This window comes from Aptenodytes patagonicus, chromosome 1 (assembly GCF_965638725.1).
Source record: "Aptenodytes patagonicus chromosome 1, bAptPat1.pri.cur, whole genome shotgun sequence".
Lineage (NCBI taxonomy): Eukaryota > Metazoa > Chordata > Aves > Sphenisciformes > Spheniscidae > Aptenodytes > Aptenodytes patagonicus.
In genome coordinates, this window is record NC_134949.1 from 89,767,014 (window position 1) to 89,783,354 (window position 16,341).

The 16,341-nt window shown below is 40.2% G+C and overlaps 1 protein-coding gene across 1 annotated transcript in view; it reads left to right on the forward strand.

Annotated features, from left to right (window-relative positions):
• POLQ (DNA polymerase theta) overlaps positions 1-16,341 on the forward strand; it is a 56,266-nt gene that overhangs the window by 28,034 nt on the left and 11,891 nt on the right. The window contains 10 exon segments of the mRNA XM_076348367.1: positions 218-342; positions 1,851-2,094; positions 2,903-6,072; positions 7,073-7,216; positions 7,833-8,029; positions 9,522-9,762; positions 10,854-11,047; positions 12,752-12,889; positions 14,297-14,471; positions 14,950-15,085. Coding sequence (XP_076204482.1) covers positions 218-342; positions 1,851-2,094; positions 2,903-6,072; positions 7,073-7,216; positions 7,833-8,029; positions 9,522-9,762; positions 10,854-11,047; positions 12,752-12,889; positions 14,297-14,471; positions 14,950-15,085 — 4,764 coding nt within the window.

Here is a 16,341-nt window from a genome sequence, read left to right on the forward strand (position 1 = left end):
TGAGCTGATAGCTCAGAGAACCTGGACCTGGTCTGCTCTGGATTGAGAATACTGCTGGCACAAGATGTTTGTGCTGATGTTTTTGGAAGCCATCTTCCCTGTTTATTTTGTGTGCTATGCTATAGTACCGTTCTGTCCTATGCTATCACTGCATTTTGCCATGTACACTAACGTGCCCTGGATGATGATTTCATTTTCATGTGTACTTTTTCTACAGGTTTTTCACCAGTCTTGCCCTTGTGGATTTAATCAGTGAGGTTCCCTTAAAGGATATGACCAAGAAATATGACTGTAGTCGTGGCCAGCTTCAATCCTTGCAGCAGTCTGCTGCCACCTATGCAGGTGAGTTGTCTGGGCAAAAAACCCCCAGGAGTCTTAGGCTAGTCTGTTTTCTTTCCTTCCAAATATGGGGATAAGATAGCCACAGTGTGGTACTAACAACAATCAGTCTTGTAAAACCACTTCCAGCTTTATAGCTTAATCTGTGGTTGCCCCTGCTTTGAGATGGAACCACAGAGTATGCTGTGGGAAGGGGGCCAGCCAAGTGGAATCAAGCAGTGCTGTAGCATGCTGAGGTCTGTGGAAATCATCTGTGGACTGTGCAGGAATATAGTTTGTTCAATACTAAGTATGGAGATTAAGTACAAGTCCATTCTGAAGCTTTGCTTTAGCAGGAGAGAGTACCTTTCAGCAGGGGTAAAGTTCGGGGTCTCTAAGACTTAGCATGGCTTTCTCCTGGTTGCAAAGTTAATTGGCCAGAAAGTATAAGTTTATAGTTTTCAAAACAGAGTGAGTAGTTTCTGGGTCATTTATCACCAGATAACAAGAAGTCAGATAGCTGTCACCTTTAACTTAACTTCCTTAAGAGGGCTGTGTAGGAGTAGAAGTAACAGCCCACCATGTGACTGAGATATTTTATTTTCTATTGCCTAAGTCCTCCATTACTCCCTAAGTGGGTCTTCAATTTTTAAGACAGTTTTAGCTCAACTTGCAAAACCCTATGTGTGGGTTGCAGCATGAGTCAAAGCCCCAAAATGAAAAGGTCACGCCAACTGATGCAGAGTAGTTTAAATTAATTGTGGTAGTATAAATAACTTTTTGTTGTAGCAGTTTCATAATTCTCTATTCCCAGTGTTAATAATTTTCAGCAATCAGGTAGATTAGTGCAGGAACAAAAGTAATTTGGGAAGTAAAATGAACTGTTGACATGACATATAGTTAAGAGATATGATAAAAGTTTTATTCTATAATCACTATAAAAATAGTGAGGGATGCCATGTCTTTCAGTTATTTTCATATTCTGTAGATGCAATGTGTGAGTAATAAACTGTCTTTTCCCTGCTCTTTTCCTCATTCCATGTGCTGGGGACTGCAGTTGTAACCTTTGTCACAGGCTTTGCTACCTCCTATGGTACTCTCAGTAACTGAAGTTCTGCAGGCCAAGTTCTGATGTTATGGACATCAGTACTGGCTTTCCTCAAAGATCTGTGCCTTCTTTTAGTGCCTCTCATTACTATTTTTTCTGTCTTCTTTTCTTCAGTGTGTTTGGTTCATAGGAATCCTGTTACAGGATATGCATGTGCTTCACACTTTCAAGATTAGCGTCTTCGTAAAAGCAGTTGTCATTCAGAATTTCTACCTCACTGACAAACTAGTTAATTCTAGATTAAGTTGAGTTCTGCGAGACCAGCACCTAATCATAGTTATAATAAACATGAATTAGTTTCTCTAAGTAATGGGAAGGTGAGAAATGTAAAGTGAATGGCTATTCAGATGAGGGGGGAAAAATGGATCCAGCTTAGTAGAACTGGAGCTGGAGTTAAGACATTGATGTAACTTCTGTGTTCCAGGAATGGTAACGGTTTTCTGTAATCGACTGGGCTGGCACAACATGGAGCTGTTGCTCTCCCAGTTCCAGAGCCGCCTCACTTTTGGGGTTCATAGGGAGCTTTGTGACCTGGTACGAGTGTCTCTGCTGAATGCACAGCGTGCTAGGATGCTTTACAATTCTGGCTTTGTCACAGTGGCTGATCTTGCTAAAGCCAGTCCTGATGATGTGGCAACTGCTCTGAAGAATTCAGTACCATTCAAAAGGTGAGAAATCAGTAAGTCCAGAAGTCAAGTAAAGGAATTTGTTTGTAAGGTGAAGGATTACAGGATGAAACCTGTAATTAAATATGGCAACCTTTTGGGACTTGGTGCCAAACATGTTAGAAATAACTTGTAGGTCTCTGTGACTGATCACAGTCATTCCATGATTATTTTGAAATTAATAGAAGCATCTTTTATTTGCAGCATAAGTTTGTGAGACCTGAATTTTCTTCTTGTTCCTCTTTTCAATGCACTGTTTAGTCCCGGGTGAATTTTTAATGCTTTCTGGAGACCTTTTGCTGCCTCTAAAAGGCAGCTCCACCATATGATCAAATGAGTTGATGATTTATTACTGTGTATCATTTGAGATTATCTTGTGATTTTCATTTTCGTGCAACAGCAAGCTTCCTTGATCAAGTACCTGTTGGACTGTGCCATGACACCTGTCTGGTTCATGCTCCTGAAGTTTCCTTTCTTTGGAAAATGGTGCATGGAGGAGGATTGATTCAGACCTGGATCTTGCCCTGTTAGGGAGTTGGGACTCATCTGGGGTACATGTTTGGACACGGAAACCTGGCAATGCTTCTGGGGTATGCAGCCAGTAATATCTTTCATCGACATCAATTCACATATAGAAAACTGAAATAGTTATTTCCTGTTAAGTGCATTGTATTTTGGATATAGTGCTTCTGTGAAGCTAGGAAGCTGTGAAGCTAATTGAAATAGGAGCAGAGCAGAATAGTGCCAGCTCCTTGTGTCGTTTGTTATTTTCTGCATGAAAGTTTACATCTGTCTGTTACCTTTCCCATAGTGTTCGTAGGGCTGTGGATGAAGATGAAGAATCAGCAGAGGAGCGTCGGACTGTGCGCAGTATCTGGATGGCTGGAATGAAAGGCTTAACTGAAAGAGAAGCAGCTTCCCTCATTGTGGAGGAAGCCAGGAGACTTCTCCAGCAGGATTTGGCACTGATGGGAGTGCAGTGGAACCCAGAGTCTTTTCTCGAGTCTGATACATCTTCTGTGATCGGCAGTGAGTCAGAACTGGAAGACAGACTACGTAGACCAAATGGAGAGCAGTCTTCTGAGCCTTCTAGCGTGTTAAACAAAAAAGGGTGCAGAGTTCAACATCGTAATGGCCTTGGTTCTCAGACTGGAAACTTATCAAATATTAAAAAGGGATATAAAAGGCAACTAAGCAGTAGTACAGAAAACTCCAGATTTGAATGTGAAGGCCCAGGCAGGAGACAGGCTCAAGCAGAGGAAGACAATTATGATGTTGTGTACAGTGCTAGAAAACGGCCAAATATGTGCAGAGATAATGAAAACGTAGAAGGAATTTCTCTGGTCAAAACCAAGACGGATTCCAGAAGAGCGATTCCAGAACTCCCTACTGAACAAGGAAAAACACCAACATTGAGAACAAAGTCTTCAGCCTCTAGATTGATAAAGAGTATGGACATGCATTTAAACCGGACTAGGAACAAAAATACTGCTTCAAAACTGCAGAGGTCACTTCTTGAAGATTCAAATATGCTTAGCATAGACATACAAAAGCCACCTGCTTTCCACCCCACCATCTCTAAAAATATTTTTTTTTCAGACCAAAATAATAAGAAACTTATGGAAACAGGGTCTGTAACTCATAAAGTCTCAAATTCTGTACAGATGGGGGAAATTAATCTTGGGAGGAAAGATAAAATGGAAGGATTATTTACAGAGCCTACCACCACTAATGAAGGCATGCCTAAGGGGAGAGCGTGTTTTCAGGCACCTGTTACATTGCAGGGTACTCCACATATTGATATGGAGACACATAATATTGTAGAAAGTCTAGTAATACCTGCTAGTGCTAGGACACAGAGAAATGAAAATACTGATGATAAACAGAATAAAATTAATAAAATGCAAACAGATGCTAGCTGTGCTGAGATGATGATTGGTAAGCAGCAGATGGCTTTAGACACAGATCACTGTAATGTAACTGCTAGCTGCTCTGGAAGTGGACATGTCCATAGTGGCAGCAGGATATGGAAGCCTGTGCATTTTTGTCCTGGTGAGGATAAATCCTGCCATATTCAGATTCAGAATGGTGGCAAAAATGGGAGCGAAAAGCACAATGGAATATTGTTACAAGCTGGAGCCCTGCAGAAAGCCAACAGTCATCCTAAGGATTTTCTGAAACACTCTCTAGTAAAATCCAGAGGTGTTTGCAATGCAGATGGTGTTCAGAATGGTCCATCCTCTGATCTGTTTTCTGACTCTAGAGACTTTGAAGACAGCTTCCGGTTGGACACTCAAACTGAGATGATAATAGAACAGGAGGGAGCAGCTGGAATCACAGGACAGCAGGGAATACAAGGTTCAGAGCTGGCAGCAATACCATGGCAGGAAATCTCCAAGAAACTAAGCACTTCACGGACTGAGAATGCTACTGATGAAAGGGTGGCTGCAACAGTTAGTAAACTGGGCTTATCAAGTCTTATCACAACAAATAACACCACAAAAAACACAGCTCAGCACTGCAGTAATAAAGTTTTGGAGTCTGGAGGCCTTAGTTCACAGCCTGCAGCGAAGGAAATAGAATCTGCACCTTGCCTCAAACAAAGCGATTTCTCAGTGACCGACTCCCAGCTACGCAGTTTTCTACAAGATTACCAGACACAAAATTCAGTGAAAGGGGAGAGTGTGTCTAAAGACCTTAATAAAGCAACCTCCCCTCTTGGTAGGGAGCGCATTGTACAAGTAGAATGCCACTCTGTCCCCGAAACAAGCCTGAATATGAGTGATAGCTTGCTGTTTGATGATAGCTTCAGTAATGGCAGCGACCTTTCAGCTGTTCACATCACAGAAGCTGACAGAAAGGATCCTGTGGAGAAGCAAGAGGCTTTGCTTCCTCCAGATGGTCTTTTGCAGAATCTAAGACCTGTTCAGAATAAATTTGATGTCAGTGGCAATCAGAAAGAGCATGAGGATCCTGTGCAGCGTAATGATGTGTCTCTAGCATTTTGTGATCTAATAGCTGAAGTTTTAGATCATGCAAATTCCCCGTCTTTTCTGGAAGATCTTCCTTCTACATTTCATGGTCAGCCAGGATTAAGAAACCCAGTCATTTGTAACAATGACTCCAGACCAAAGGAATTATTAGGAGATCAAGGTGAAAAGCTCCAGAGAAGCCAGCAAGCTTTAGACAAGAAAACCCACCCAGTGGTGTGGACTGAACACTTGTTTGAACTAAGCCCAGGATTGCAGGATGTACTAGACAAATGGCCTAGTCCCTCAGGCATTGAACCAGTTTCAGTAAGCTCCCGTTTGAAAGGAAAGTTAGTTGCTCCTATTGTTAATCAAGAGCCAGATCCAGTTTTTGAATCTGACTGTTGTCAGCCAGAGCCTTTGCCCACTTGCCAGGATTTAAAAAGCTCTTTCAAAGTTAAAGAAAACAAAACGGAAAACTTGGATCTTCAGAAAACAGACTGCATGATACTTCCACTCAAGGGAAGCAACAGAACATCCTGTCCTCCACCAGATAGTAATAATGGGTTTATTCCTCCAACACCCCCCAAAGAGCTTTTTCCAAAGAGTTCTGTTTCTCTCTCTATGAAATCTGCAAGGGAGAGACAAGTTGCCTGCGTGAACAAAGGGCAGCTGATTCAGCCACAGCAGAATAGCGAGGGCAATGCAGAGCAGCAGGTAAAAACACTCCAGGTCAGTCTTGGGAGTGTAGACCCAACTGAGACTGATGAGGTAAAAGATGATTCCACTATAGACCAAGGCTTTTCACTGCAGCTATCTCAGGATGTTTTTCCACTCGTTCCCTTAAGTGCTGAAAGTTTCACTATTATTGATGTAGCAAGCGACAAAGCACTTTTCCAGACTTTTGTTGCAGAATGGAAGGAGAAAAGCAGATTCTCCATCTCAGTGGCATGCGAAAGAACAAAATGTCTTTTGTCTCCCAAATCAGCGATTGGTGGCAAATTCAAAAAAGGTCAGTTCCGTGTTCCAGCGCGTTATTTTGTGAACAGCAGGGTGGCATCTTCAGCTTAAAGCAGGAGTGGAGAAGGAAAGGGTTTGCAGAAAAGGAGGAAAATTACTGATGCTAATTGAATATTGTCAGTCTCAGTAAAGCAAAGGAGCTGAGTGGTAGTAGAGAATGGAGAATTGGTGTCAAGCATTTCATTGGTAGGTCGTTGGTGATAGTAATGAAGTGTTAGCAGCTTATTTGTATGTGAGAGCATCTAAATATTCTTAACGTTTCATGCAGTCCCTTTATCATGTGTATCTTTCCATGTCATAAACAAGTTTTAGTATATTTTAAAATGAATAATATATTTAACAGTAAACTGTACAGATTGTTCAGGGTCTCCACTGAACAGTGTTACTTGTGGGATTGCCTCTAAACCAAGGTTAAGTATTTTTGAGTTTGCAAAAAGTAAACTTGGTTCAATATATGCATGTGTGAAATTCAGATCAGTCTCCAGATTGTTGCAATATTGCTTCTTTTTTTTCCACAGAAGTATTCATATGCTGCAGTTTGCTGCTGCTGCTGCTGTATAAACATACTCTTCCTTTAAAATAACAAGATTAAGCAGAGTTAGATTCTTGGCTGCCATATTGCCACAACAACAACAACAAAATTTCTTAACTATCAAAATATATTATTGACAGACAAATGTGAAATGTTTTTCAGAGTTGAAGGAGGGAATACATTTCTGTCTCAACTCTTGAAGAGATTGCTAGGAAAGGCCAGAGTTTTGCAGGGATGCTATATGGGTGGTTGTTTCTGTTAAGACAAAGTTTTGTTATTCTAAACGTGGTTTCCCCCCGCAAAGAAACACAGATTTTTCTCCTTATAGATAAAAATGAAGTTAGATATTCACTTTTAAGAAATTTAGGCTCAACTGTATGTATTTACATTTTCAGGATCCAAACTCTTCCATATTTATGGATGTCATTTTATAATTGTAACTTAAAAATTATTCCTTTAGTAAGTTCTCCTCAGTGGATGCAAGTTAAAGATGATGGATTTCCTGTCCAAGGCTGCAAAGACATCTTGGTAGTTGGACTGGCAGTATGCTGGGGTGGAAAAGATGCCTACTATATCTCTTTGCAGCAGATACAAGACCAGACTGGTAAGTGAGCGGACAGGCTGTGCTGTGTTACATGACACTGCATTTCAAGAAAGTGCCTTCAGCAGACAGGTTCTTGAAAGTGTTTTGAATGTCCCAAACCCAGCTCAGTTGTGTGATGGAGTGATTTAGCCGTATTATTCAGCAGTCTTAAGTGTTGAACACCCTTGAACATGTTGCTGTGGATACATCTATGCTGCTATATAATAAGGCCAGGTCGTTGGCTCAAGCACTGGACTGCTGAGTGTGCATATTGCTAAAATGTTAGCTTACTCGCATGTTCTCTTTAGCTTACTTGCTTTTCCCTTTCAACTTCTTCCAAGTTTTGCTCTCCAGAACAAATGACACTTGAATGCTGAACATAACCCAGTCTGTGCTATGTGGGCTCGTGGCTAGGGTTTGGTTCCTGGCTCTCCTTTGTTTAGTAATACAGACACAGCCTTTTGGGAGCCTTGTCTGGTTTGATAAAATATATAATATTGGCATAGATTTATTGTTATTTGTTCACAGTCCAACAGTAGTTTTTGTGCTTTAGGTGATTGTATTCAAGATTTTTCTCTTGCCTTTCTTATCACGCAGTGGGTAAAAAGATGATTTTTGCTTGTATTTCCTGTCTTAGAAATCAGTATGAGTTTGGCACCGCCACCTTTGGACAAAAACCTATCTGTAACAGAGAGACTGTATCATCTGCGGCTGTACCTGCAGAAGAAGCCTGAACAGGAGCGCTCACTTGTCATGTATAACTTCATTCAGCACTACAAGACTCTGGTGATGGCTTGTGGCATCTCCTTGGAAGGAAGTTTTGAGGATCCAAAGGTTTGCAGTATTAAGAAATTTGGCTTGGGTAAAACTACTAGTATAAACACACCAGTGGAAAGACAGGAGTACCTGCTGGTGCTTTCCTTCTGTTATTTAGATTTGAATATGCACACCTGTCAGGGGGTTTAGTGAAACTTTCTTCCGGTGGGAAATCTAGCACAGTATTTAGAGGAGACTTCTTTTGCTATGTGCATTCATGGTGCCTGCAAGAGAAACAGACCAGGTTCAGTGATAGGTTAACATGTTAGTCTTTCACGCCTGATTACTTGGGTGGGGAGGATGAGTTTAAATCTCTCCCCTGTCCCAGTGGCAGGGCTGAACTCTTGTTTTGTTGCTATAAGAAGCCTGGGACTAAAATGTCAGAAGTGCTTCTGGTCAGATTATTGATTCTGAGAGCAGAAGGCTTTGTAAGCAAAAGATTTACCCGCTGTGTGTACGGACCACCTAGCTACCACTATTTTCTGAAAACAAAACAAAGTTTACATGTAATCTCAAAAGGTTCAGATACCATTTGTAACTCAAATGGAACACTGGAAAGAGGTAAAAGCACCTTCTTGTGCTTATTAGGAAAAGCTCTAGATGCATAGAAATTTCTGGTGTTGATTTTTAAAGCTTGCATCACACATGGGCTGAATAGCATCACGGCAATATTAAAGTCTGCAGGTAAGTAGCTAAGCTCTTCAACACAAGGACAAACTTAGCTTTTCATACCGATACATAGTTTTAGGATAAAATCAAAGAGCAATGAAAGTAGAACCTTTCCCCGCACTGTTCCATGTATTCAATGGACTCATACTCATATTTGTTCATTTTAGTGATGTAATGAATATATACATGCATACACACACATTCTCACCACCACCTCCCCCCCCCCGTACATATACATGTGGTTTTTACCTTCTGCTTGCATGGCAGAGACAATGCAGAAACCTGTGTTTCATCCTATTTTGACACAAGAAATTGAAATACAGCTATAAGCGAAATTGCTTTGAAGACAGTGGGAGGTATGAGGCTTACAGAGAATAAAATTTGCCTTGCAGAATTCTTGGTACTAGTGCTGATGTGCAAAAAATAGGAGAGCTTAGCTTGACTAATATTCTAGATCAATAGCAAGTTCTGATTTTTACAAAGTCAGTTTTCAGATTAAACATGTTTTGATCCTGATTTTCATTTTTAACCCCCTTTGTGTTAGGTTTTAATAAATGAAAAAACCTGAGGACAACACTTTGAGATGTGTTTAGTTGACAGAGGGTAAGGTTTTCAAATGTGCAGAATTAACTTTGAGTCAGAATGAAACTTTTCAGTGACTTATGCCCTCTTGAAGGTTTTATCTGAAATCATGTAACTTTTCCACAAATTATTCCAGTCTTCCTGCCAAATCAAGAAAAATAATCTGCACTATAACCTTGCATGAACTCCCAGTTAAATATTTGCATTGTATTATGACTAAAATGGGTAAAAGGTCTCATGGAGGTCTCCCTTTTTTAAGGTTGCATGTTGGCTGCTTGATTCTGGCTCTAAGGAACGTACACTTCACAACATGGTGACTAACTTTCTCCCCAACGAGCTACCTCTACTGGAAGGGGTAGGCACCAGCCAAGGGGTGCAGAGCTTGGGGCTTAGTGCCAGCGGAGATCATTCTGGGCGGTACAGAGCAGCAATAGAGTCTGTGCTTGTCTTCAGTGTCATGAACCAACTCCATAATGAATTACAGAAGGAAAATCTGACAGGTAAAGAGAGCTCCTCCTCTTGGGGGCGAAGATGGAGAGTAAAGGTAGCTGTGTTACCACAGGCTGAATGATCAGTGGAGAAGAAAGGAGGTTTGGAAGTTCTTATCTAAGTATATTCTGTAGCAAATTGCTGATTTTTTAAAAGAAAAGAGGGAACTTCCCTTGGAAGTACCTCTGTTTTGTCAAAAAAAAAAATTTAAATTTTAAATTGAAGTATAATTTCTATATCCCAAATATCCACCAGTTCCATTGGTTAAGGCAATAGCAGAGTCTATTGTAAGTATCTGAATCAAGCAGATCTTTACCTCCCAGGTGAGTACCCTAGCCATTCTGAGGGGGCCTCTGGGTGTCTCTATGGTTTCTCATGAACATTTTCAAAAGCTTCATTGTCAGAAGCAATCCTCAAATGTTTTCTGAAGGAGCTTTCTTGCTCTTTGGCCTGCCCATGTAGCATTGTTTGCCACATGTGTGTTGTGTCCATGAAATTTTTGTGATCCCATAGTGAATGATCCAGTATGTTTGCACTAATATTTGCTGAGTGCTTGTCTCTTTTTAAAAATAAGCAAACAAAAAAACCCCCAAAAGCACATACCAATTGGTGAGCTTTGATTGTTTCCCCTAAATTGTATCCAAAGCCTACGACTAAGGTCCAGTCTCACTGAAGTCTATTATTGCAAGTTTATTTATGATCGCGGCAACTATAGAATGTTTTTAAAAGATGTGGGTGGTGGAATGAAAGTGTATCAAGTTAGAAAGCTTTACATTAAGCATGTCTGTGGTTTATAAAATGTTGATATACAAAGAGATGTGTATTTCTTAGAAAAAAAAATTACAGAAGTTGTTATTCTCTTAAATACTTTTGTGATAAAAAGTTCTGGAATACTTATTATTATGAAATATTTCTTACTATGAAATATTGCAGAAACAAAAGTATTTAAACTAAATCTATATTAAAAGATTTCAGTGTGTCAGGACGTTCAGGATTTTAAAAACTGAGGATTCCCCAGTTGTTTTTTTATGAATCTGTTGATCTGCAGTTGATCTCCTTTTGATGATATAAAAGATTTTCTTGGGGTTTTTACTTACTACAGAAGTATTTTCTAAAGTGGAGATGCCCACCCATTATTGCTTGGCTCTGCTGGAGCTGAATGGCATTGGTTTTAGCACAACAGCATATGAAACCCAGAAACAGGTCATGCAAGCTAAACTGAGCGAGATTGAGTCCAAGGCATATCAGCTGGCAGGCCACAGCTTCTCCTTGACCAGCCCTGATGACATTGCAGAGGTATGTGAGGGTTAGGGTGGGAGGGGGAGAACTTTCTCAGAAGCTACCCTCAAGAGGCTTTTGCTTAGACTTAAGAAAAAACCTTCTTGGGCAGACTGTATGAAGAAAACGCAAATTGAAATCTGCTCAGAGTTGATTTGTCTTTATGCTCATTATGAGCTTGCTGCCTGCAAGGTGCTGTGTGTCTCATCCTTGTTACTGATCGTTCTGATTTCCGCTAACTTCAGCAGAAATAAAGAAGGTAGAAGTGGAAATAAGCATGTTGGAAATTAAAACCAAGCGGAAATAAGACGTTGTTTGTATAGGACCTTGGCTTCTCTTGGCACATGAGATAATCTGCTAATTAAATGGCTTTTGGAATATTTTGGATGAATGCTTTGGGACTAGAAAAGCTTTTTTCCAATACCAGTATTCTGCACGAGATGTGATGTGATATCATAGTCTGAGTCTAAGAACAGTTGTACTGAATAAGTTGCACTGTTGCCCTTGTCCCTATATGGGCATGAAAGAGGAGGAAAGACTGCTTTAAAAGTTTTGAATCAACTGCTGTTTTTAAGAACGCGTACAGAACTGATTTTTTTTTTAAAGCCTAAGAAACAGATTTGTATGTAAATTAGCAATACTTTTATTCCTGAAGAACTTTACTATATGTTTTTTAATATATGTTACATGGAACCATAGAAATAGATTTTAATTGCTGTGCATGCTTTTTTTCTCAATTATTTCTTCTCTATATACTGATTTCTTGCTGAGGGGCTATACTTTATATGGAAGTAGTCAAAATTTGCAAGAAGCCATCACTAAAAGAAGTTCCACAGAAATATTCCTCCTTTGTTGCAAGTGCTGAAGTTTTACTCGGTAACAGTAGTCTGAGTTAGAACTCCTGAAATAATGCTCAGCTCCAATTTCACTCTGCTTTCATGGAAAAGGGGAAGGAAAGTTTTTTCTGAAATGCTGTTCTCTGAACTACAGAAGCTTGTTTCTCATGTGGAAATTTTGTTAGGAATCATGTAAAGTATCTTTTATAGGTTAGTAGAGGTTTACACTTCTAATTTTGTGTCAGTAAAATTTTGTGCTACGTAAATGTGTGAGAGAAAAGCTTCTATTCCCTTCTGCCAACTGTGAAATGAAACAGAATAGCTGTTCAATAGTGTATAATGCTACATAGAAGCATAGAATGAAAAACGAAGAGCTGTGTTGTATCTGTCAACAAGTGAGCATATACATAATTTTCCAGTTCTTGGCAATTTTTTAGAAAAACTAATATTCTGGCTATTCTATAAAAGGTATTTGTGACCACCTCCTTCTATGTCATTTATGTTGCTCTGAAGCCTGCTCCCTGCTAACACTTCTTTTTTTCATCAATGTTCTTCTCACTTTTAGTCATTTTAACATCACGTTTTATTACAGTTGACTGTCAGCAGTAACCTCACTTATTGGATGGAGTTAATTACCTTTTCTAAAAAACATACCTCTGAACTCAAACTTATAGTGTTTAGAAAATGAGATTTTAGATTGCATTTTGTAGTTAATTAAAATGAGGAGGGATGACTTTGATAGCAGAGATCTTTAATCAGCTTTTTAATTACCTGAAGCATTCGTACTGTCCTGTGGTTGGGACAAGTTGTTTAAGTGCCCAGTTGCTTTTTGTTTTCTCCTGGGAGTAGCATGCAGAAACTGATTTGAAATGCTGGCCTTTTTCAGGTTTTGTTCCTGGAGCTGAAGTTGCCACAAAATGGAGATGTGAAAGTTCAAGGGAACAAGAAAACTCTGGGTTACACCAGAAGAGCAACTGCTAAAGGAAACAGGATTAGGTTGAGCAAGCAGTTCAGTGTGACCAAGGTACCGTAAAGTCTGGTTCTAGTCTGAAAGTGACTGTAAAAATAACTCCCTCTTACTTCACACATCTGCTGCTTGGATACATTGGAGTTAGGTATGCTGACTTAAATGAAAGTAAATTTTAACTGCCTTTTGCTCCTCCAGTTACCACTGGAAATTCATACTGGATTCTGTTTTCTCTGTTAGCAGAGTTATTAATTCCTCCTATGCTCCTAAAGCCTGAGTGTAGTGAGGACATGACTATAAATAGCAGGTTTCAATGAGAATAAATCAGGCAGAATTTGATTTCCCAGACCGCATGTAAGACCAAAATAGCACAATAATTTTGTAAAGCCAATAGTAGAAGAATTTTTCAACATCAGCTTGAAAGATACTTAAATACCATGGTGATTAAATACAGTATTTTCTCTGTCTGGTACTACCATATCTGTATTTTGTGCTTCAGAGAATTTGTCTTCAGAATGGCTGATCTGATGGCTTTATCAAATTTAGTATATCAAAAGCTTGTATATATGTGAAGGCTATTGACATGCTTGCCAGCTGATAAATATTGTGGAGCTGCAGTAATACTAACTGCTGCAGGCTAATGGGTGCTCTTGCCAGACAAGTGATATTAGCAGATATATATGTTCCCTGTTTTCAGGGCTCATTAATCTGTGTTGTTTTCTTGGTTTCCCCTTCTTCAGTGCAGTCAGTGCTTGGAAGACGAGTATTGATTTCCAGAACTCAAGTGGCAGTGAAGAAGTGAGTGTGGTGGTGGTGGCAGAGCAGGGAGCAAGAAGTAAAGTGAGGATTTCCTCCTTTTGTGATGTGGAGGGATGAGGCTGCAGCTGCCTGCTGCATACAAAAAAATGTTATTTTGAGAAGTGTTTGCATGCCACTGTCTTTTGAAGTTCTTGTTAGTCCCTTCATATTTCTGATTTAACTGAAAGGATTTAATTGCTAGTGATCAGCTTTGTCTTTCAAGGAGCATGGTCAAGGGCTTCATTTTATGTGTTCCTAGAGTACGGATAGGAGAGAGCAGGGAGAAAAATATGCAGAAAGATGGAGGAGGAGCATTAATGCTGGGCAAGAGGAGACAATGTAGGGGACCTATGGCAAGTGGTGCTTTATTTGATCATTTCAGGTGATTTATTGCTTGGTGCAGACTAAGTGGTGATGAGGATGCAGAAGTCCAAAGAGAAGTGATTGCCTTCTTGTGTGTAATAAAACTACAGCTGTGTCTCATGGCGCTTTGATTGCCCAGGTGTAGGTGGTATAAATGGAGGGGATATCTGTTTAATTTTAAGGCAGTGACACTGAAAGCTCACTGTGGGTGAAGGAGTCACTTTTTCCTGCAGAACTGCAAAAATATTATTTATAAAGGTTTTAAGGCAGTTAATTATAGTTGTGCCCTTTTCTCCCCACAAGGATGTTTTGGAGAAATTAAAGACACTTCACCCATTGCCAGGGCTGATACTGGAATGGAGGAGGATCAACAATGCCATTACTAAAGTGGTGTTTCCACTACAGAGGGAAAAGCGATTGAATTCTGCACTGGGAATGGAAAGGATATATCCGGTGTCACAGACTCACACAGCTACAGGTAAAGAAATGCGTGCAAAATCCTCACTTCCTACTGATTTTTTTTCTTGGTGGGGGGGACAGCTTTTCTATGGGGAAAAGATAGGAAATCAAGCCTGTGCTCTACTTCAACCAAATGAAAATAACTGAAATACCTATTACACATGAATCTGCCCTAAAAGTCTAGATGTATTAAAATAGCTTTTGTGTTCACCAAGCAGTATTATTCATTTCTTGCACATATTAGCATGTAAATCTCTGACGCTAGAACAGGTTCTGCATTTGGGAGTTTCTTATTATTGATACAGAAATTCTGCAGGGGAACCATCTCAAGCCCATTCAACCCAAATTATTTTTCCTTCAATTTTCTCAGTGGTCGTGTCCTATCCCGCCCTCCTGCCCCTTGTTTTTTTTGGAGATGCAGATGTGTGTTCAGCTGTGTTAAGTTAGAGAGACTCCTTTTGGACCCTTACTTAGTTCTGCCTTGTCTTCCTTCTCAGGTCGAATAACCTTCACAGAGCCAAATATCCAGAATGTGCCAAGAGATTTTGAGATTGAAATGCCAACTGTGGTTGAAGAAAGCCCACCCTCCCGAGCCCATGGAAATGTTAATTCTTGTGCTGTTTCTCAGGGCAGGTAGGAGGATCTTGACAAACCTTCTGCCTACTCTTCTGATCTTAATGTGGTCGAGTTGTCAAATTTCTCTTTTCTGACTTGACCTGTAGCTGCTGTCATGTCAGTGTGACTCGTTACTCAGTATTTCTCTTACAGTTTCAGGGGAATAAATACCTAAAAATCAGTGACACATGAAAGACCTAATAACACTAACAGCATGTGGCTCCATGTAGCCACTTGCTTTTTGAAATTCTTTATGAAACCCTACAGTGAGATTAGCATTGTGCTCCCAACTGTTGGATGAAAAGCCTGAGTGTGAAAAGTAACTAAACTGAAGTTAGGATCTGGTTTGACTTTCTAAGAGCTGCTCTGAAAGAGGATAGGGTATTGTGGAAGAAGTAGAAGAAAGTTCATCTGGTTTATGCTGTGCAGCTCCCTATGTAAGGGAACATGGGTGAACATATTTTTCATTTTTGTTAATAATTTCATTTGTGATAATGATCCTGCAAAAGCTACCAGGTAGCAGAAAAAGGTTTCTAAATCTGTTTTCGGTTAAACAAATGCCCTATTTTGACAGCATTAGATGCCAATGCCTAAACGGTTGTGTGGAAGTCTAGTGAAATATCAAGGTGGATGTTTTAGCAGCTAGCTTGTGAGCTTTGGGGCTTCATACTTGGTGGTGGTTTTTTGTCCTTTCAGTGTCTTTTTCCATTCAGGGTCTTGTCCCACATGTGTCACCTGAGTGACTTTTATCATCTTCTTTTCCCATAGCAAGATGTGAGAACTTTTGGAAGTTTTTTGGCCCTTCTATCTGTCTTTTCCTACCACCATGTGTCTAACATCCTTGCACCTTGAGTAGGTCATGGCAAGAGAGCCCAGGAGTAGCAGGATCTTGTCCATCTCTCTTCCGGAGAAGAACCAGGCCTAGCCATGGAGGCAGAAATGTCGTTCTGAGAAATGGCTCTGACAGTGCTCAGGCTTGTAGCAGCTTTGCAGGACAGTTGGAGAGTAGGCTGGGTTCTTAAGAGTCTTCCCTGTAGAGAAGCAGCCCATCAAAGGAATGGAGCGCATGCTGAACTTTGGGAGAGGTCAGCTTCTCAGTCTGACTTTTGAGGCTACATTCTTTAGTTAAGCAGCCACTGTGTTAGGAAGATGAGCAATCCTAAAGGCACAGAAATGACTGCTGGCACAAAAGAAGCTGTCACGCAGTCGAAGTCTGATAGGTCTTCCAAACTTTGGTTCAAACTGTCTTTTATCTTAGTAATTACTATTAATAC